Source organism: Pristiophorus japonicus, chromosome 23, assembly GCF_044704955.1.
Source record: "Pristiophorus japonicus isolate sPriJap1 chromosome 23, sPriJap1.hap1, whole genome shotgun sequence".
Lineage (NCBI taxonomy): Eukaryota > Metazoa > Chordata > Chondrichthyes > Pristiophoridae > Pristiophorus > Pristiophorus japonicus.
This window is the reverse complement of record NC_091999.1, coordinates 51,927,096-51,949,153: the sequence shown is the minus strand read 5'-3', so window position 1 is coordinate 51,949,153 and position 22,058 is coordinate 51,927,096. Positions and strand designations below refer to the sequence as shown.

The window sequence follows — 22,058 nt, the reverse complement described above, 5'->3', positions numbered from 1 at the left end:
GGGATTTGTAGGATCTTGTAAAGACATCATTGGTGATATATCTCCAACGACTTGAGGTGTCTACTGTACATGGTCCGTGCCTCTGAGCCATTCAGGATGGTGGGTATTACTACAGCCCTGTAGACCATGAGCTTGGTGGTAGCTTTGAGGGCCTGGTCTTTGAGCACTCTTTTCCTCCGCCGGCTGAAGGCTGCACTGCTGCACTGGAGGTGGTGTTGAATCTCCTCATCAATGTCTGCTTTTGTTGATAAGACGCTCCCGCAGTATGGGAAATGCTCCATGTTGTCGAGGGCTGCACCGTGGATCTTGATGACTGGGTGGCAGTGTTGTACGTCGAGTACTGGCTGGTGGAGGATCTTTGTCTTACGGATATTTAGCGTTAGGCCCATGCTTTCCTGTTCCTCAGTAAATACGTCGACTATATCCTGGAGTTCAGCCTCAGAATGTGCGCAGACACAGGTATTGTCCACGTACTGTAGCTCAACTACAGAGGTAGGAGTTATCTTGGACTTTGTCCCGGAGGCGGCGAAGATTAAACAGCTTCCTGCTGGTTCTGTAGTTTTGTTCCACTCCAGCAGGGAATTTGTTGACTGTGAGGTAGAGCATGGCAACGAGGAAGATTGAGAAGAGGGTGGGAGCAATGACGCAGCCCTGTTTGACCCTGGTCCCGACGTGGATTGGGTCTGTAATGGATCCGTTGGTAAGGATTATCACCTGCATGTCATCATGGAGCAGGCGAAGGATGTTGAGACATTTTTGAGGGCATCCAAAATGGAGGAGGATGCTCCATGGAACCTCATGGTTCACAGTGTCAATTCCCTTTGTAAGGTTGAAAAAGCCCATGTATCACGGCTGGCGCTGGTCCCTGCATTTTTCCTGCAGCTGTCGCGCTGCAAAGATCATGATGATGTGCCCCGTGGGGCACTGTGACTTCAGGAGGAGCTCCTCGGCCACAGGGAGAAGACGGTTGAAGAGGACTCGAAAAAAACTTTCCCAGTGGCTGATTAGCAGGGAGATTCCTCTGTAGTTGCTGCAGTTGGACTTGCCTCCCCTTTTTAAAGATGGTCACGATCACTGCATCTCTGTGATCTTCCGTCATGCTCTCCTCCCTCCAGATGAGAGTGATGAGGTCATGTACTCGTGCCAACAACACATCTCCGCCATGCTTTAGCACCTCAGTAGGGATTCCATCCGCTCCCGTAGCCTTGTTGTTCTTGAGTTGTCTTATGGCTTTTCCTACTCATGTAACGTTGGTGTTTCACTGAAGTGGGGGCGGGACGCATACTGTGGGATGGAGTCGAGAACACTCGAGTCAAATTCAGAATCTCGATTGAGGAGATCTTCGAAGTGCTCCTTCCAGCGGGCCTTGACAACCTCGGTGTCCTTGATGAGTGTTTCCCCATTCTTGGCCAGCAGTGGGGTGGGGCCTTGGGAGTTTGGACCGTAGGTGGCCTTGACTGATATAAAGAATCCTCGCACATCATGGCTGTTGGCCAGTTATTGTATCTCCTGTGCTTTCTCCATCCACCACCTGTTCTTTAGGTGCCAGGTTTTTTGTTGGACCTCAGCTTTGAGCCGCCTGTAGTGTTGCTTTGCTGCTCCTGAGTTGGGTTGTTGCTTGAGCCTCAGAAATATAAATTCTTGGATCTCTGATCATTCTCATCAAACCAGTCCTCGTGTGTTCTGGTTGAATGACCAAGTGTCTCTTCACAGGCAGTAGTTATGAGGCCTGGAGGGCAAGCAAGCACTGTGGGCATTCAGCATCTCAGCGTCGTCAAGGCATGTCAGGTTAGCTGTGAAGCGTTGGCTGTATAGGACTCTCTTAGCTGGGACTTTAAGTGCCCCGGCATTGACGTTCTTGCGGCACTGCTTCTGCTGTCCCCTCAACTTTGGGGTTAATGTCGATGATGGGTCAGGCGGTCGTCCGGCCAACAGTCGTCAGCTCCTGTCATGATGTGGGTGATGCGCACACTCTTGTGATCCCTGGCTCGGACGATGACATAGTCGAGCAGGTGCCAGCGTTTGGAGCAAGGGTATTACCACGATGCCTTGTATTTTTCCCTCTGGCGGAACAAGGTGTTGGTGATGAGAAGTTCATGTTCTAGATATTTTGTCAGGAGTAGGATACTGCTGGAGTTGGCTTTCCCTACCCCCTCACTGCCAATCACGCCTCCCCAGTGGGCTCTATCTTTGCCGACCCTGGCATTGAAGTCACCGAGGAGGATCAGTTTGTCACCTGCGGGGACACAGGACAGGGATGTTTCGAGGTTGGAATAAAAATCCTCTTTGGTCTCATCCATTGCATCCAGTGTTCGGCCATGCGCACCGATGACTATGGCGCATTGGTTCCGGGATAGTGTGAGTTGAAGCGTCAAGAGGCGTTCGTTAACCCCACTGGGGGTGTCTTTGCGGCTGTTGATCAGCTCATTTTGATGGCGAAGCCGACTTTATGAAGGTGGCGTTCTTCCTCTGGTATTCTTTTCCAGAAAAAGGTGTAACCTCTATCTTGTTCCTTGAGCTGGCCTTCCCCTGCCTGCCGGATCTCGCTTAGGGTGGCGATGTCGATGTCAAAGCTTCTAAGTTCCCGGGCAACTATGGTGGTGCGGCATTCTGGCCTGTCCAATGGGAGTCCTGTCGTTTCAGGTCCCGAACTTCATGTTAACGGAGTGGAAGATGCCTGTGTGTGAGTTCTTTTAATGTGGGGTGGCATAGCTGAGCAAGGTCTTGGTCCAGTGGCAAGGGATTCAAGACGACTGGAGACCAGGCACTTCTGTATGAGCCTAATTGCTGAAGGCAAAATGTTGGCTGCAAGCTCGGTGCTGAGTAGCACCCTTGTTGATAAGTGGTCCGAGGCTTGGTTGGGGGCAGGCATTAGGAAGTCAGTTGTCTGCTGGAGTTCCAAGTGGGAGGTCAGCAAGGAGTAGGAGGGTGAAAGAATCATAGCCAGGCCACCAGTGGGGAAGAGGAGGTCCAGCCGTCGATGAGGAGAGGGATGTAGGCCCGCTGCTGCAGGGATGAAAACCCTCCGCTGGAGTGATATAAACCCGCCGCAGGAGGGGCTGGGTGATGTCGCGGTCACCTGGTCGGAGGCACACCTGCTTGCTGGGCGTCGTTGTGAGTAACCTGGTTTCAAATGGCTGAAAATGATGCTAATAAAGCACACCGAACTATTTTCTATTTAGATTGGGGTACAGTATTCAATTGCTTAATAAAACATTTTTAAAATAAAATTATTCTTAAAGGTTCCTCCACATTGTTTAAAAGTTTCTTCAGAAGTTTTAAAAGTTTCTCCCGGAGTTTTAAAAAAGGTTTGCCAAGTTATTTAACATTTTTTCCAGAGGTTTTAAAAGTTTCCCCAAGTTGTTTAAAAGTTTCTCTTGAAGTTTTAAAAGTTTTCCCAAGTTGATTAAAAGTTTAAAATGAAAGTCAGTAGTAAGCTACCTGCCTTCATACTGTTCTATGGGTGCTGCCATCCCACAACAGCTGCACAAAGCCCTGGCTAGACCACACCTGGAGCACTGCGGGGAAGTAAAGGCTCAGTCATCTCTGAAGGGGGCCCAAATGCCTGGACGCCATGTACATTCCCAGTGTTAGAATCCCCATGTACAATGCCTGTGTTAGAATCCCCATGAACAGTCCCAGAGTTAGATTCCCCATGTACTCTCCTAGGGTTGAATGCCCACATATTCGCCCAGGGATAAAATCCCCATTTCCAGTCCCAGGGTTAGAATCCCCATTTACAGTGCCTGGGTTAGAATCCCCATGTATGGTCCCAGGGTTAGAATCCCCATGTACTCTCCCAGTGTTAGAATGCCCAAGTACTCTCCCAGGGTTCGAATCCCCATGTGCAGTCCCAGAATTGGAAACCCAATGTACAGTCTCAGGTTTGGAATCCTGTGACTGCACACAGATGAAGAGAACAATTGAGGTCTTGAATCTGAGTTGGGGAAAAATCATAGGTACATGATTCAATTTCTATCCTAAACTATTTGAAATCAAATCAAATGATTTGTTGCAATTAACACATTACTTCCATGCCAAATGGGAAACAAGTAATGTGTGGGCTGTGCAGGAGTGTTTGCGCCCGGTTACACAGCATGTCCCTGGCTCTGCACTCTAAATGCACTACTTTAGGTTCACAGTCTCATTGACACATCCAACTGACTAGATGGACCTCGCCCTTTAAACCCCATCAGAGAAATATCAGCATTTTATGTTTAACTTGCTAAACCTTTATAAAACACTGGTTAGGCCTCAGCTGGAGAATTGTGTTCAAGTTTGGGCTCCAAACTTTCATAATGATGGCAAGCTTTTAGAGAAGGTACAGAAGGAATGGTGCCAGTGAGATGGGACTTCCGTGATGTGGAGAGCCTGCTGAAGTTTTCTCCAGAGAGCAGGAAAGGGTAAAAGGAGATTTGATAGAGATGTACAAATTTATGAACGATTTAGGTAGAGTAAATGTGGAGAAAGTGTTTCTAGTGGCATTAGGGAAGGTAACCAGAGGAGTCAGACATCCGATGATTGGCAAAATAACGAGAGGTGATATGTGGGATCATTTGTTACTCAGCAAATTGTTCTATTCCAGATTGCACGGTCTTAAAGCGTGGTGGATTGAATTGTAACTTTTAAAAGGGAATTGGATAAATACTTGCTGGGAAAAATATATCTAGCAATGGGTAAAGAGCAGAGGAGTGATACTCATTGAACAGCTCCACCAAAGAGCCGGTACAGACAGGATGGGCTGCATGGCCTCCTGTGCCGTACTCTCGGTGACAATGGTGGATGATCTTACCCAGAGTGCTCCGAATACGCCCTATCTCCATCAGCAGGGGGGCAACGTGGGTAGGCCTGGTCCCTGGAGAGTATGCCCCTGTGTGGAGAGGCTCCCGTGGACTGATTGGAGCGAGCATGGCATCAGCATCACCAAGTGTGGCTCTCAGGCACCAGGCAACACCAAGTGTGACTCTCAGTCCCGGGCAGCACCGATTGTGGCTCCCAGGCCTCATGCACCAGGTCGCATGCATCATAGAATGCGGCTCTCAGGCCCCGGGCAACACTGAGTGTGGCTCTCAGGCCCCGGGCAACACCGGGTGTGGCTCTCAGGTCCCGGGCAACACCGATTGCGGCTCTCAGCCTGCGTGTCAAAGCCTCCAGGCCCGACACCAGCAAATCCCAGGGGCAGTGCCTCCCCCACACCATGAAATACAGCATTCCCAGCAATTCCCAGCCGCTCTGTATCAGGGTGGGTGCTGGATGCGGAAGTCACTCCCTGGTCTCATGTACAGTATAATATTAGGCAGTCCCTTGAATCGAGGATGACCCACTTCCACACCAAAACGTGATGAGTTCACAGATGTTTCAATATGAGACCTGATATTCCAGGTCCCGAACTACATATTGAAGGGTGGGAGATGCCTGTGCGTGGATTCTTTTAACGCGTGTGTCCGTTGCATAACAGCCACCACACGGGCTGAACAGAGCGAGGTCTTGGTCCAGTGGGAAGGGTTAACCAAGATGACTGGAGACCAAGTTCTGCTGCGCAGACCTGGTGCACATACTCCTACTGCCCATAGATCGCAGTGTGGTCTGGCCCATGCTGTCCCTGGGCCCTTGCCTATCCCGGGCCCCGAACTCGCGCCTCTTGTGGCCCCAATCTCTTCACCCCAAACTCCTATCTCTTGTGGGGCCCAATCTCTCCGCCCCGAACTCTCGCCTTTCGTGGGCCCCAATCTCTTCCCCCACTGAACTCTCGCCTCTCGTGGGGCCCAATCTCACCGCCCAGAACTCTCGCTGCTTGTGGGCCCCAATCTCACCGCCCCAATCCCTCACCTCTCCTGGGCCCCAATCTCTCCGCCCTGAACTCTCATCTCTCCTTGGCCACAATCTCTCCTCCCTGAACACTCACTTCTCCTTGGCCCCAATCTCTCCATTCCGAACTCTTCCCTCTCCTTGGCCCCAATCTCTCAGCCCCGAACTCTTTCTTCTCCTTGGCCCCAATCTCTCAGCGCCGAATTCTCGGCCTTGTGGGCCACAATCTCTCAGCCCCGATCTCCCGGCGCTACTCCACCTGGACCTCACCACTCCTCTGCTGCTTGCCACACCACCTGCTGTACCTGGGCCATTCTGATGATCCTGTCCATGCTCCAATCGCTGACCTGGATTCCGGTACAAAGCAAAATCTAGAATCTCAAGTCTACAAATCCAGGGCAATTTAGAATAAATCGCCTCTCAACTATGCTGCAAATGTTAGAAAGACGCTTTGGATACCTGGCCTCCTGTGTGGGTCTGTTTGTTGCATCTGTTTGAGCTGGAGTGGAGATGGAGGAGAAGCTGCTGGGTTTCACCCCCAGTATTTCTGGGCCCAGTGGGACCAACAATTCCCCTTGTGGGGATCTCAATGGAGGCGGGTTCCCTTTCCTGAAGGATATTAATGAACCAGTTAGGTTTTACCACAAACTGGCAGCTTTCATGGCTACTATTTCTAGTGCTGGTGCCAGAAATTACCAAGTTCATTAAGTTCAATTTCTCAAAGTGCCTTTGTGTTTTTGTGGGTTCTCTCTCATCCACCCTTTTTCATGAATGAAATTCACTTTACAGGGTGTTAAAAGGGGAGGATTTATCGACCGGAGGCTCAAACATCACATTAACATCTGACGAAGTCACTCGATTCATCGGGAATGGAATATCATCCAGCAGCTATGTATGCAAAAAGCACTGTTCATTGTGGGGAGAAAGTGTACACATGCTCTGCGTGTGGACAAGGCTTCAGCCGATCATCCAACCTGGAGAGACATAAGCGCAGTCACACTGGGGAGAAACTGTGTAAATGTGGGGACTGTGGGAAACGTTTCAACTACCCGTCCCAGCTGGAAACACACCAACGAGTTCACACTGGGGAGAGGCCGTTCACCTGCTCTGAGTGTCAGGAGGGATTCACTCAGTCATCCAACCTGCTGATACATCAGCGAATTCACACTGGGGAGAAGCCGTTCACCTGTTCCGTGTGTGGGAAGGGATTCACTCAGTCATCCGCCCTGCTGACACACCAGCGAATTCACACTGGGGAGAGGCCGTTCAGCTGCTCTGAGTGTGGGAAGGGATTCAATGAGTCATCCAACCTGCTGGCACACCAGAGAATTCACACCGGGGAGAGGCCGTTCACCTGCTATGAGTGCGGGAAGGGATTCATTCAGTCATCGCACCTGTTGAGGCACGAGCGAGTTCACACTGGGGAGAGGCCATTCACCTGTTCTGAATGTGGGAAGGGATTCACTCGGTCATCCCATCTGTTGAGGCACCAGCAAATTCACACTGGGGAGAGGCCGTTCACCTGCTCTGAGTGTGGGAAGGGATTCACTCAGTCATCCCACCTGTTGAGGCACCAGCGAGTTCACAAATGATTATAGGGGTTGGATTATGCTGTTATTGCTGCTGTTAATCATAACGCAACTGAACCATCTTCATTCTGACAATTGGGGTTTGTTTCTGCAGATGAAAACTCCTGTAATATTCGGGATATAGACAAATAAATTCATGTTGCTTTCAACACATTGCTGCAGGCTTTTCTCTTTCCCACTCGAGTGTTTAGCATCACCTGGCTGGAGCTCAGAGAGGACAATCTGTGGGGAGGATCTTTTGGGTGAAGAACTTCAGCATGGACACAGTCCTTCAGGATCATACTGAGAGGGGCAAATGGCACTTTGTTCTTTCTCAACTCTCTTCACTGACAGCAACCCGTGCGGGTTTATCTTGACAGTGTAAGGTGCGGATGATATCCACCCAAGGGTGCTAAAAAAGATAGGATGGGAGCTCTGCCAGCCTCTTGCCCATGTCGCCAACAGATCAGTAGATTCATGGGTTGTTCCCTGAGATTGGAAGGTAGCACATGTAGTTCCCATTTTTCAATTGTGCACAAGTCAGAGCTCAGAAACTGAAGGCCCATCAACGTGACCTCGGTCACTGGGAAGGTGCTTGAAGGGACCCAGAGAGATGCTGTTTTCCATCATGGGGAAAGTGAAGGGGCCATTAGAGATACTGAACATGGATTCCGGAAAACAAGGTCACGTCTTACAAACTAGCTTGAGTCTGTAAAGAAGTTGTTAGGTTGGTGGATGGGGGAATCTGGTTGACATTGTCTACCTCAAGGTGTCAAACTCATTTTCTCGGGTGGGCCTGATCCAATATCCTGGCATGTGGCATGGGACACATTCAGCAAAAGCTATTAAAATAGGAATAATTGAAGATAAACTACATCGGAATTTACATTTAGAGTTTATTTACTGCCGCTGCTCCCGATCCCTGGCACCTCTGAGCTTGAGCATTCATGAACTGACCCTGCTCAAATAATAAGCTCAAGGATATCGGTGCATGGTTCTGCCTCTGACCACAAGGCTGTGTCACTGCCACACACAGATACCGTTTCCTTGTTTCACATCTCCATACAAACACCATCTCTTCACACATCCCCTTTCTACACAATTGCAGCAGACATGAGCAAGGCCCTGAGGCTTATTACAATACATATTTCATTACAGCAAAGGTTACACTGGGAGAAATGATCAGTTATTTTCCATTACAGGCAAAATTCCGGACAAACCAGCAGCACATTGGCACCTGAACAGTGTTTCATTGGCCTACAGACTTTTCTTAAATAGATTTTCTGCCTGGATATAAACTTAACCAGCTTTGCAGGCGTGATGCTCTATTCACACATTGAAGGTGAGAGAGATGCTGTGGGGCACACGCTCAGTCCAGTAGCTGAAAGTGATTAACAGACTGGGTTTTGTGCTTAGTGATCCCGGGCGTGTTACCAATACCAGCAAAGATGAAGCCCATGGAATAAAAGGGAAAGTGGATACTGTCTCACTGTGAGCGAGTCAGAATGAGAAGCTTTAACAACAGCCGATGTTTCACAAAGGGAGACCTCACCAGACGAAAGGACATTGGTGGCGTTTAATGGGCTGTTTGTGTCACTGGGCTACAGGAGGCTATTTGTGACAGAAGGAAAGCTGATCACAGCAAACAAACAGTTTACCGGCCTGTCCAGGCCCACTCTGACCCCCACCTTCTCTCTCTCACTATTGATGGACACTGCTGCAGTAATTGCTCCTCTGACCTTTCCTCTCTTGTCCCTCCTACATCCCTAATACACGGCCCGACACAATCTCCCTCCCCCTACATCCTCACTGTGCTGGAATCCACACCAGTCTCCCCATCTGCTCCTTGTTCTCTCCCTGGATCCTGAAACTACAGAACTCACTGATCCCTCCTGAATTCTACAGGCTCTAAAACTGAAGCTTGGTGGCCCTCAGTCCCCACTCCTTGATTTACCTCCCCTTCTCTCCTCCTCTTTCCCCCTTGGTTGTGTTCCACACTCTGGGCCTTGGGCCTTCCCCGGGGACTCTCAGTATGAACAGGGGGATGTGTGTTGAGACAGATTGTCTCAGCTCTCCACCTTGAAAGGGACAAGGAGAGGACCAGCTGGGCTGAATGGCTCTGCTTTATGACATCACTGCAGTGCCGAGCAACCACCCTCCCTGAGCCCTGATCATTATGGGCTGGGTTGAGCTCAGTGCTGTTGCAGGAAGGGAAACAGGAGCAGGATTCGAGCCGTGTGCAGCCCAGGATTAATGGGGAAAGGTACAGGATCAATTTATACCTTATTGAATGAGAAATGTCAGTGTCCCGGACACTCCCTGTCCCTCAGTATCTGTGTCAGGTAGCGACCAATGGGTTCACTCTGTATCTGACCTGTGTTGTGCCTGACTGGAGATTGTTTGATGCTGGCATGGGCTGCTCAGCTCGATGAGCACAACATTGAACTCAAAGATGATCAGACAAACCCATCAGCTTCTCTCCTGGACACAGGTCCTGAAGGACAGGGAGTGTCTCTATTAAATTGGCTGGTGTCCTTGATCAAATTTAAATACCTCATCTCTTTTTAAACATTCGTTCATGGGATGTGGGTGTCGCCTCTCACCTCTCATTCTTCTAAACGCTGGAGAATATAGGCCTGGTCTACTCAATCTCTCATAGGACAATCCCCCATCCCAGGAATCAGTCTGGTCAATCTTCATTGCACTCCCTCTATAGCAAGTTTATCTTTCCTTAAAAGCACCTGAAGATAACAATGATGTAATTTACTGTGTTCTGTAAGCATGTGCTATTTTGTTTTATTTTTTCTGCACTGTATTGTGTTTAGTTCATAAAATATTAATCTGAATTAAATTGGAGTTATTGAAATTAACTAAGCTATGTTTTATTCAAGGTCAATAATGATAGCTTTACGAATGATTTCTGCTGTTTTAACGAATTTTTAATTCCGAAGGAAGTTTTGAAGTTCCAAACTTAAAAAAAAGAACCAAGTGTTGATTTAAAACAAACTTCTGTTTGTTCACTTGAGTAGTAACGAATTCAGTCTTCTGCTTATAATCAATTTACAAGTGGAGTATAGTCACAGATGGAGCACGTGTAACCAGGCACGGGTATCTCCACGCTAACAAACAAAGGAAAAAGCTTACATTTATTGACTGTTTTCTTATCAAACTGGAGCCGGCATTGCCTAATATGGTAGTCTCTGGCTACTGCATAATCCAAAACTAACCCTTTTGAGGTCCTCTGCTTCCTCCTGGAGATCGCCTCTCACTTGGATGCATGTTTTGTTATGGAGCCTGAGAGGTCTGGCCTCCTTATCTCCCACCTTCAGCTTGTAGCTGATCTGTACACAGCCATGGCCACCTTGTCCAGACAGAGACAGGCTGACTTTTTTTGTTTTTAGCCTCTCTACAAGCTTTCTTTGTTCAGTACTTAGTGGAGGCCTTGAAACTGATGACCATTCCAGCTGTAAGGAAATCCTCATTTGATCAGCATTCTCGCTCCTGTTAATTCTAATGCCTCTGACAGGTAGCAGTGTGCTTAACTCTATCTGGATTATTTCAAAGTCGCTTTCTCTATGGAGAATGTGTCACGACCTTGATGGTTTAAAAAGTTGTCTCGCTCTCCTGTGGCACATTAGCCATTTCATGTTGTGCTGTTGTCGATAACTGAGCATGCCCGAGACTCGTTCACACACACACACAGCGGTATCCCAATATCATGCCACATGTGACATCTGATCCAAGCCATTTGAGGTGATCTTATCAAAAGATCGTGGGGTGTCTGAAGATCTTTGCTCATCTCCCTCTGCACGGTCCCGATTTCTGGGGTAGTGGCCAGGCGATCAAATTCAGTTTTCTTATTGTTCAGTGTAGGCAATGACACAAACATCTGAGAAAAATCTTAGCAATTTCCTACACTTCCCTGACTTTAACAAGAATTTACATTAACACCAGATTGTACCCAGGTGATTTATGACAATTCGCCCAGGATCAATGAGTTAAGAATAATTTCTATTTGGAGGTGTAACTTTCCTGTTTTCCTTTTATATCCTCACTCATTTCCTCTCATTACATTTTATAGTGTTCACCATTTCATTCATGAGCCCGGAGGAACTTTACTGTCTGATACAATATCATACTGTCTTTAAACATCGATCAAATAATCCCACTTGGTCCAAGTTTTGACCCAGTTTCTTTGTTTAATTTTATTTAACCGAACCTCTTCTTGGACCTTTTATTCTCCAAAATATGCCAGAGAGCAATTCAGTCTCCAAGAGGAAGCATGTTAGTTACCTTTGGCATAACAGGCACCCCCAAAAACTTATTTCTGAATACATAGTTTGGACAGAACCACAGAGACGGGACTTTTTCAAAAATAAAACATAATTATCTCAATTTTAAGTAAATTTTTCTTCCCATGGGTCTGACCAGCGAAGCTTAGCAATATATATATATATATATATATAATCAGTTTTAATTTCACAAACAAATTATGCCCAGACTTTGTCATTTTACAAAGAAGACTAAAGTAACAATTGCATTTGGATGCAAGTCATTTATCTTCCCCTTCGAGCAGTGTGACTTGGACAATAGGATTACATCGGATATACGACACAGAAACAGGCCATTCGGCCCAACCAGTCCATGCCAGCGTTTATGCTCCACTCGAGCCTCCTCCGTTCTTTCCTCATCTAACTATATCCACATAACCCTCGATACCCTTCTCCCTCATATGTTTCTCTAGCCTCCCCTTAAATGCATCGATACTATTCGCTTCAACGACTCCCTGTGGCAGTGAGTTCCACATTCTCACCACTGTCTGGGTAGAGGTTTCTTCTGAATTCCCCATTTGATTTCTTGGTGACTATCTTATGTTGATGGCCTCTAATTATGCTGGTCCCCACAAGTGGAAACACTGTGTCTACTCAATCACAACCTTTCATCATTTTAGAGACATTATGTCACCCCTCAGCCTTCTTTTTTCAAGAGAAAAGAGACCCAGCCTCTCCATTCTTTCCCGATAGGTATCTGCTCGCCTTTCTGGTATCATCCTTGTAAATCTTCTCTGCTCCCTCTCCAGTGCCTCCATACCCTTTTTATAATATGGTGACCAGAATTGCACACACAAAGTCTAACCAAGGTTCGATACAAGTTTAGCATAACTTCACCACTTTTCCATTCGATAACAATTCAATTCTAAAACAATCGATTCCAATAATTTAACTCAATACTTTAAATTCTTAAGTCCAACTTTGTCAGCATGCTGCGACATTCGATGTCTGCAGATAACTGGAGATAATTTTGTTTTAACTGCTGGATCTTATGCTATGCCATCAACCTCTTATCAAACTGGAACTGGCATTGCCTGATATGGTAGTCTTTGGCTATGGCATAGTCCAGAGACACAAGTCTGCATTTTCTTCAACATCCATCAACAATGTTAGAAGCACGTAAAACACTGGTCTTCCTGTGGCAAGCACAAACCACTAGTCTCTGAACTTTTCTTATTCTAACATAATATTTCTAATCTAAACATTCTATGATGAAAATATCCATGGCCAGTTGGTTGGAAACACCAACTGTTGCTCAGTGAAATCTTTCTCTAATGATAACAACCACATTTTCCCCGATATGGAATGAACTAAACATGAACACCTTTCAGAAGCTGAATTAACCGAGTTCCCTATACCAACACCCCTCACATCTTCCTTTCACTTCACCTGAAAGGAAAACACCAGATTGCATCAGTCGGAATTTGAAAGATATTTACAATAGATGCTCGATATTCTTAGAGTTAGCATTGTTCTATATTCTGTCTACTCGAGGAGTGTGATAACAGATTTTTCCTGTGAATGTAGAGCTGGAATATTGGGCCGGGATGTATTTACTTGTTCATCTTGTTGACTCTAAACCGTTGCCAATTATTTGATGTGACCTGTATTTTCTTAAATACATTTCCTGAATGGATTCAAATTTAAATTGAACCCAGGTTTGCAGGCGTGATGCTCCATTCACACATCGAAGGTGAGAGAGATGCTGTGGGGCACACACTAAGTCCAGTATCTGAAAGTGATTCACAGACTGGGTTTAGTGTTTGGTGATCCCGGGCATGTTACCGACACCTTCCCACAATACCAAGGCTAGGAGAAGCACTCTGGAAGATATGGGGAACTTGAACTAGTCCACGAGAGTAACCAAAGGTATGAGAACTGAAATAATCCAGAGTTAGAAAGGAGAAAAAACCCCAAAATGGTGCAGTCAGTAACAGGACATCAATTAGTCTCCTCTTATCTTGGAACATTAAATACCGACACACTCTGTTATTGAAATATCAAAATATTATATTCCAGCCCAGTTATAGGGCTATTATCATCAGAAACAAACTTCAACTGTCGGAATGGACACGATTCAGTCAGGATGTGATTAACAGCAGCAATGATAGCAGAATCCAACCACTGCAGTCACTTGTGAACTTGCTGGTGTCTCAGCAGGTGGGATGACCGAGTGAATCCCTTCCCACACTCAGAGCAGGAGAACGGCATCTCCCCAGTGTGAACTCGCTGGTGTGTCAGCAGGCGGGATGACACAATGAATCCTTTCCCACACTCCGAGCAGGTGAACGGCCTCTCCCCAGTGTGAACTCGCTGGTGTGTCAGCAGGTGGGATGGCCAAGTGAATCCCTTCCCACACTCTGAACAGATGTACAGCCTCTCCCCAGTGTGAACAAGCTGGTGTGTCAGTAGGCTGGATGACTGCGTGAATCCTTTCCCACATTCAGAGCAGGTGAATGGCCTCTCTCAAGTGTGAACAAGCTGGTGTTTCACCAGGCTGGATGATTGAGTGAATTGCTTCCCACACACGGGGCAGGTGAACGGCCTCTCCCCAGTGTGAATGTGTTGATGAATTTCCAGCGCAGATGGGTAGCTGAATCCCTTCCCACAGTCCCCACATTTCCACGGTTTCTCCGTGGTGCGGGTGTGCTTCCGTCTCTCCAGGTTGGATGATCAGTTGAATCCTCCTCCACACACAACACGTTTACAGTTTTCCCCCGCTGTGAATGGTGCGATGGTTTTTCAGGCTGTGTAACTGGTTAAAGCTCTTTCCACAATCAGTGCACTGAAACACTCTCACTCGGGTGTGTGTGTCTCTGCTTTTTCAGTCACACTGATGTTTGTAATCTTTCCCCACAGACAGAATAAACAAACATTTCTCCTTCCACATTCAAAGGCCGAAGATATTCAAGTTCTGATGCATCGAGTGACTCTATCTGATCACGACGTGATGTTTAGTTTGAGTTTCCCTTCTTCAAATCCTCCCCTTCTAACACCCTGCAAAAGGAGTTTACAAAAGTCATCACTGTAAGTACAGGATTGAAATTCAGAAGAGACAATTCGAGTTTCTATGGAACATTCTTTCCTTCTGCTGTGTGGTTTTAAGTATTGTTTTAAAAAATAATAAAGAGGGAGAAGATAGACTGAGATTAAACTGGCAAGAAATGTAAATACAATCAGAGCTTCTACAGATATATAAAAAGGAAGAGATAGCTAAAATAAACATTGGTCCCTGCGAGGATTAAAAGGGGAAATGGCAGAGACTTGAAACAAATATTTTGTGTGGTCTTCACGGTGGAAGACACTAAAAGCATCACAATAATAATAGATAATTAAGGGGTCACAGGGAGCGAGGAACTTAAAACAATTACTATCACTGGAGAAAATGTACTAGACAAACTACTGGGACTAAAGGTGGACGTCTCCTGGACCTAATGGCCTGCATCCTGGGGTCTTAAAAGTGGCTGCAGAGGAAGTGGATGGATTGTTTGTAATCTACCAAAATTCCCTGGATTCTGGCAAGGTCCCAGTGTTTTGGAAAACCTCAAATGCAACACCTCTTTTCAACAAGGGAGGGAGGGAGAGAGAAAGCAGGAAACTATAGAGCAGTTAGCCTAACATCTATCATTGTGAAAATGCTGGAGGCCATTATTAAAGAAATAGTAGCAGGACATTTAGAAAATCATAATAGTCAAGCAGAGACGGCATGGTTTTATGAAAGGGAAATCACGTTTGACAAATTTGCTGGAGTTCTTTGAGGATGTAACGAGCAGGGTGGATGAAGAGGAACCAGTAGCAGTTGTGTATTTGGATTTCCAGAAGTCATTCGATAAGGTGCCAGATAAAAGTTTACTGCACAATATAAGAGCTCACAGGGTTGGGGGTAATATATTAGCATAGATGTAGGATTGGCTAACTAAGAGAAAACAGAGAGTCAGGATAAATGGGTCATTTTCAGGTTGGCAAACTATAACTAGTGGGGTGCCACAGGGATCAGTGCTGGGGCCTCAACTATTTACAATCTATATTAATGACTTGGATGAAGGGACGGAGTGCACTGCAGCCAAATATGCTGCTGATACAAAGATAGGTGGGAAAGCAAGTTGTGAGGAGGACACAAAGAATCAGCAAAGGGTTATGGACAGGTTCAGTGAGTGGGCAAAAATTTGGCAGATGGAGTATAATGAGGGAAAATGTGAGGTTATGCACTTTGGTTGGAAGAATAAAAAAGCAAATTATTATTTAAATGGCGACTACAAAATGCTGCGGTACAGAGGGATCTGGGGGTCCTTGTGCATGAAACACAAAAAGTTAGCGTGCAGGTACAGCAAGTAATCAGGAAGGCAAATGGAATGTTGGCCTTTATTGAAGGGAAATGGAGTAGAAAAGTAGAGAAGTCTTGCTGCAACTGTACAGGGTGTTCGTGAGACCACACCTGGAGTACTGCGTACAGTTTTGGTCTCCTTATTTAAGGAGGGCTATACTTGCATTGGAGGCAGTTCAGAGAAGGTTCACGAGGTTGATTCCTGAGATGAAGGGGTTGTCTTATGAAGTAAGATTGAGCAGGTTGGGCCTGTACTCATTGCAGTTTCGAAGAATGAAAGGTGATCTTATTGAAACGTGTAAGATTCTGAGGGGGCTTGACAGGGTAGATGAAGAGAGGATGTTTCCCCTCGTGGGGGAATCTCGAACTAGTTTCAGAATAAGCGGTCGCCCATTTAAAACGGAGATGCAGAGGAATTTCTTCTCTGAGGGTCGTGAATCTTTGGAATTCTCTACCCCAGAGAGCTGTGGAGGCTGAGTCAGTCAATATATTTAAAGGGGAGTTAGACAGATTTTTGAAGTACAGGGGAGTCAAGAGTTATGGGGAGCAGGCAGGAAAGTGGAGTTGAGGTCAAGATCAGATCAGCCATGATTTTATTGAATGTCAGAACAGGCTCGAGGGATCCAATGGCCTACTCCTGCTCCTATTTCTTATTGTTAATCTGTGAACCTTGACCTGGACGTTCCAAAATATTACTGATTTTGAGGAATAGACAAAATATCTAAGCATTGATAAATGCATCATCGAAAATCTCCAACTGAGCTAACCTGCTCTAACTATGTCAGTATTTGTGTCAGCTGTGACTCAGTGGGTAACACACTTGCCTCTGGGTCACAAGGTTGTAGGTTGACATCGCACTCCAGAGACATGAACTTAAAAATCTCGGCTGATGCTCCAGTGTAGTGCTGAGGGACTGCTGTACTGTCGGAGGTGCTGTCTTTGGGATAAGATGTGAAACCGAGGCCCCGTCTTCTCCCTCAGGTGGGTGTAAAAGGTCCCATTGCACTATTTCAAGCAGAACAGGGGAGTTATCCCCGATGTCCTGGCCAATATTTTCCCTTAACATCAGTAAAGCAGATTATCTGGTCATTATCACATTGTAAATTGGTTGCTGCGTTTCCTACATTACGATAGTGACTACACTTCAAAAAGAACTTAATTGGCTGTAAAGGGCTTTGGGGCATCTGGTGGTGGTGAAAGGTGCGAAACAAATGCAAGTCTTCTTATTTTCTATGTGTCTTTTATTCCTCTCCCTTCTCCCATTGTGCCTCCTTTTGTCTGCAGTCACTTCCCCACTTCCTCTTCCCCACCCAACTTTACAGTTAATTTCTTGTGCACATAGTCTCTCTCTCTCCTTTCCCTCACTCCATTGCTCCCTATAAGCTGTCCATCTGCCATATCTCCCAGTCCTGATCAAATGCTCTCCCTGACCAATCACCATTTCTCCTTCCTTTATAGACAACAACAACTTTCATTTATATAGCGCCTTTAAGAACATAAGAGTTATGAGCAGGAGTAGGCCATACGGCCCCTCGAGCCTGATCCACCATTCAATAACATCATGGCTGATCAGCTACCTCAACTCCACTTTCCCGCCCGATCTCCATATCCCTCGATTCACCAAACAGCAAAAATGTATCTATCTCAGCCTTGAAATAACTCTGTAAAATGGCCCCTGGTGCTTCACAGGAGCATTATCAGATAGAATTTGACTCCGAGGGTCAAAGAGGCACATTTTAAAGAGGGTTAAAAAGGAAAAGAGTGGCTCAAGTTAATGTTGGTCCCCTGGAGGATGAGACTGGGGAATTAATAATGGAGAACAGGGAAATGGCAGAGAAGTTGAACAAATATTTTGTATCGATCTTCACAGTGGTAGAAGCTAAAAACATCCAAATAGTGGATAATCAAGGGGCGATAGGTAGGGAGGAACTTAATACAATCACTGTCACTAATGAAGTGGTACTAGGTAAAATAATGGGACTAAAGGCGGACAATTCCCCTGGACCTGATGCCTTACATCCTAGGGTCTTAAGAGAAATGGCTGCAGAGAGAGTGGATGCATTGGTTGTAATCTCCCAAAATTCCCTGGATTCTGGTGCGGTCCCAGCAGATTGGAAAGCCGCAAATGTAACGCCCCTATTTAAAAAAGGAGGCAGACAAAAAGCAGGAAATTATAGACCAGTTACCCTAACATCTGTCGTTGGGAAAATGTTGGAGTCCATTATTAAGGAAGCAGTAATGGGACATTTGGAAAAGCATGATTCAATCAAGCAGAGTCAGCATGGTTTTATGAAAGGGAAATCAGGTTTGACAAATTCACTGGGGTACTTTGAGGATGTAATGAGCAGAGTGGAAAAGGGGGAACCAGTGGATGTGGTGTATTTGGATTTCCAGAAGGCATTCGATAAGGTGCCACAGAAGAGGTTACTGCACAAGATAAAAGTTCACTGGATTGGGGGTAATATATTAGCATGGATAGAGGATTGACTAACTAACAGAAAACACAGTCGGGATAAATGGGTCATTTTCCAGTTGACAAACAGTGACTAGTGGGGTACCGCAGGGATCGGTGCTGGGTCCTCAACTATTTACAATTTATATTAATGCCTTGGATGAAGGGACAGAGTGTAATGTAGCCAAGTTTGTTGATGATACAAAGATGGGTGGGAAAGAAAATTGTGCGGAGGACACAAAAAATCTGCAAAGGCTTAGTGAATGGGCAAAAATTTGGCAGATGAAGTATAATGTGAGAAACTGTGAGATTATCCACTTTGGCAGAAATAATAGAAAAGCAAATTATAATTCAAATGGAGAAAAATTGCAAGTGCTGCAGTACAGAGAGACCTGGGGGTCCTTGTGCATGAAACACAAAAAGTTAGTATGTAGGTACAGCAAGTAATCAGGAAGGCCAATGGAATGTTGGCCTTTATTGCAAGGGGGATAAAGTATAAAAGCAGAGAAGTCCTGTTACAGGGTATTGGTGAGGCCACACCTGGAGTACTGCGTACAGTTTTGGTCTCCTTATTTAAGGAGGGATATACTTGCATTGGTGGCTGTCAGAGAAGTTTCACTCGGTTGATTCCGGATCTGAGGGGATTGTCTTATGAAGATTGGTTGAATAGGTTGGGCCTATACTCATTGGAGTTCAGAAGAATGAGAGGTGATCTTATTGAAACATATAAGATAATGAGGGGGTTCGATAAGGTGGATGCAGAGAGGATATTTGCATTCATAGGGGAATCTAAAACTAAAGGACATAGGCTTAGAATAAGGGACCGCCCATTTAGAACTGAGATGAGGAGAAATTTCTTCTCTGAGGGTTGTAAATCTGTGGAATTCTCTGCCCCAGAGAGCTGTAGAGGCTGGATCATTTTATATATACAAGGTGGAGATAGACAGATTTTTGAACAATAAGGGAGTAAAGGGTTATGGGGAGCGGGCAGGGAAGTGGAGCTGAATCCATGATCAGATCAGCCATGATCTTATTGAATGGTGGAGCAGGCTCAAGGGGCCAAATGGCCTACTCCTGCTCCTATTTCTTATGTTCTTAGGGTCTTCAAGTAGGAAGAAGGTTTAGGGAGGGAATTCTGGAGCTTAGGGCCGAGGCAGCTGAAGCTATGGCCACCAATGGTGGTGTGATTAAAACCAGGAATGTGCAGGACGCCAGAGATCCTGGAGGGTTGTAGGGCTGGAGGAGGTTACAGAGATCGGGAGGGGCGAGGCCACGGAGGGATTTGAAAACAAGGATGAGAATGTTAAAATTGAACTTCGTGCCCAGTCACCATTTCTCCTTCCTTTACAGACGCTCCCTGACCACTCTCCATGTCTCCTTCCTTTACAGACGCTCCCTGACCACTCTCCATTTCTCCTTCCTTTACAGAGGCTCCCTGACCACTCTCCATTTCTCCTTCCTTTACAGACACTCCCTGACCACTCTCCATTTCTGCTACATTTTTTGAAATATTTAAAGAGTTTAATAAATCTTTGAAGGTTACAGGACAGGTTAACAAAGCTGTTAATAAAGCGTAAAGGATCCTGGGCTTTATAAATCGAGGCACAGAGTACTAAAGCCGGGAAGTTATGCTAAAGCGATATAAAACACTAGCTCGACCCCAGCTGGAGGATTGGGTCCAATTCTGGGCACACTTCAGGAAGGACACAAATGCTTTGGAGAGGGGACAGAAGAGATTTACTGGAATGGTGCCAGGGATGAGGAAGTTCATTTATGTGGAGACTGGAGAAGCTGGGATTGTTCTCCTTGGAGCAGAGAAGGCTAAGACGAGATTTGATAGAGGTGTTAAAAATCATGAAGATTAGATAGAATAAACAGAGAAACTGTTTCTAACGGCTGATAACCAGAGGGCACAGATTTGAGGCGATTGGCAAAAACAGAGGTCACATGAGGAAAACCATTTTCCCACAAGGAGTGGTTAGGGTTTGGAATGCACTGCCTGACGGAGCGGTGGAGACAGAGTCAATAGTAGCCTTCAAAAGTGAATTGGACAAACACTTGAAGCAGAATGATATTGCAGGGATTTGGGGAAAGAGCGGGGGAAGTGGGATAACCAGATTGCTCCCCGAAAGTATCGGCGCAGACTCGATGGGCCGAATGGCCTCCTTCTGTGCTGCAATATTCTGTGAATCTAGAATTCTTTTCAGACGCTCCCTGCTCAGTCACCAATGCTCCTTCATTAACAGACGCTCCCTGGTCATTTACTATTTCTCATTGATTTACAGACGCTCCCTGAGAGTTTGACGTAGACACAGCGCATGCACTGACTGCTCCTTCGGGCTGCAATGGACCCAGGACCTGGCAGGCAGGGGGAGAATGTTCCCCGGTTTATATCACCCCTCCACCCCCCCGGTGTGGGGAGAATGTTCCCCGGTTTATATCACCCCTCCCCCACCCCGGTGTGGGGAGAATGTTCCCCGGTTTATATCCCCCACCCGGTGTGGGGATAATGTTTCCCGGTTTATATCCCCTCCCCCACCGGTGTGGGGAGAATGTTCCCCGGTTTATATCCCCCCACCGGTGTGGGGAGAATGTTTCCCGGTTTATATCCCCCCCCCGGTGTGGGGAGAATGTTCCCCGGTTTATATCCCCCCCCCGGTGTGGGGATAATGTTTCCTGGTTTATATCCCCCCCCGGTGTGGGGATAATGTTCCCAGGTTTATATCCCCCCCCTCCGGTGTGGTGATAATGTTCCCTGGTTTATATCCCCCCCCCGGTGTGGGGAGAATGTTCCCCGGTTTATATCCCCCCCTCCCCCGGTGTGGGGAGAATGCTCCCCAGTTTATATCCCCCCCCCCGGTGTGGGGAGAATGTTCCCCGGTTTATATCCCCCCCCCCCCCGGTGTGGGGAGAATGTTTCCCTCCTCTACCCCCGCTTCCCCACCACTCTCCTCCCACCCCCTCCCCTCTCCACCCACTCCCACATCCCCTCCCCACGCCTCCCCACCCACCTTCCTCCTCCTCTCCTCCCCCTTCCTCTCCACCCTCCCTTTTCCCTCCACCCTCCACCCACCCCACTCCTCCCATCCCCACCCCTCTCCTCCCACCCCCCATCCCCCCCTCTCCACCCACTCCCCCATCCCCTCCCCACGCCTCCCCTCCCCCTTCCTCCTCCTCTCCGCTCCCCTTCCCCCCTCCTCTCCACCCTCCCTTCTCCCTCCCCCTCCACCCCTCCCTTCTCCCTCCACCCTCCCTTCTCCCTCCCCCCTTCTCCCTATCTTCCCCCACTCACCTTCCCTTCACCCACCCCATCCCTCTCCTCCCCATTCCCCCTCCCTCTCCTCCATCCTCCCATTCCTCCTCCCCCTCCCCCTCCCCCTCCCCCTCCCTCTCCTCCCTCCTCCTCCCTCTCCCCCTCCTCCCTCTCCTTCCTCCCCCTCCCTCCCTCCCCTTCCCCTCCCTCTCCTCCCTCCTCCCCCTCCTTCCCCTTCCCCTCCCTCTCCTCCTCCCTCTCCCCTCTCCTCCCCCCTCCCCCCTCTCCTCCCCTCCCCCCCTCTCCTCCTCTCCTCCGCCCC

At 47.2% G+C, this 22,058-nt stretch overlaps 1 protein-coding gene across 1 annotated transcript in view; it reads left to right on the top strand.

The window, feature by feature from the left end:
* LOC139235539 (zinc finger protein 850-like) overlaps positions 1-22,058 on the top strand; it is a 102,277-nt gene that overhangs the window by 51,724 nt on the left and 28,495 nt on the right. Inside the window, exon 4 of the mRNA XM_070866599.1 lies at positions 6,804-7,396. Within this exon, the coding sequence (XP_070722700.1) occupies positions 6,804-7,396 (593 nt within the window). The remainder of the gene's footprint in view (positions 1-6,803; positions 7,397-22,058) is intronic.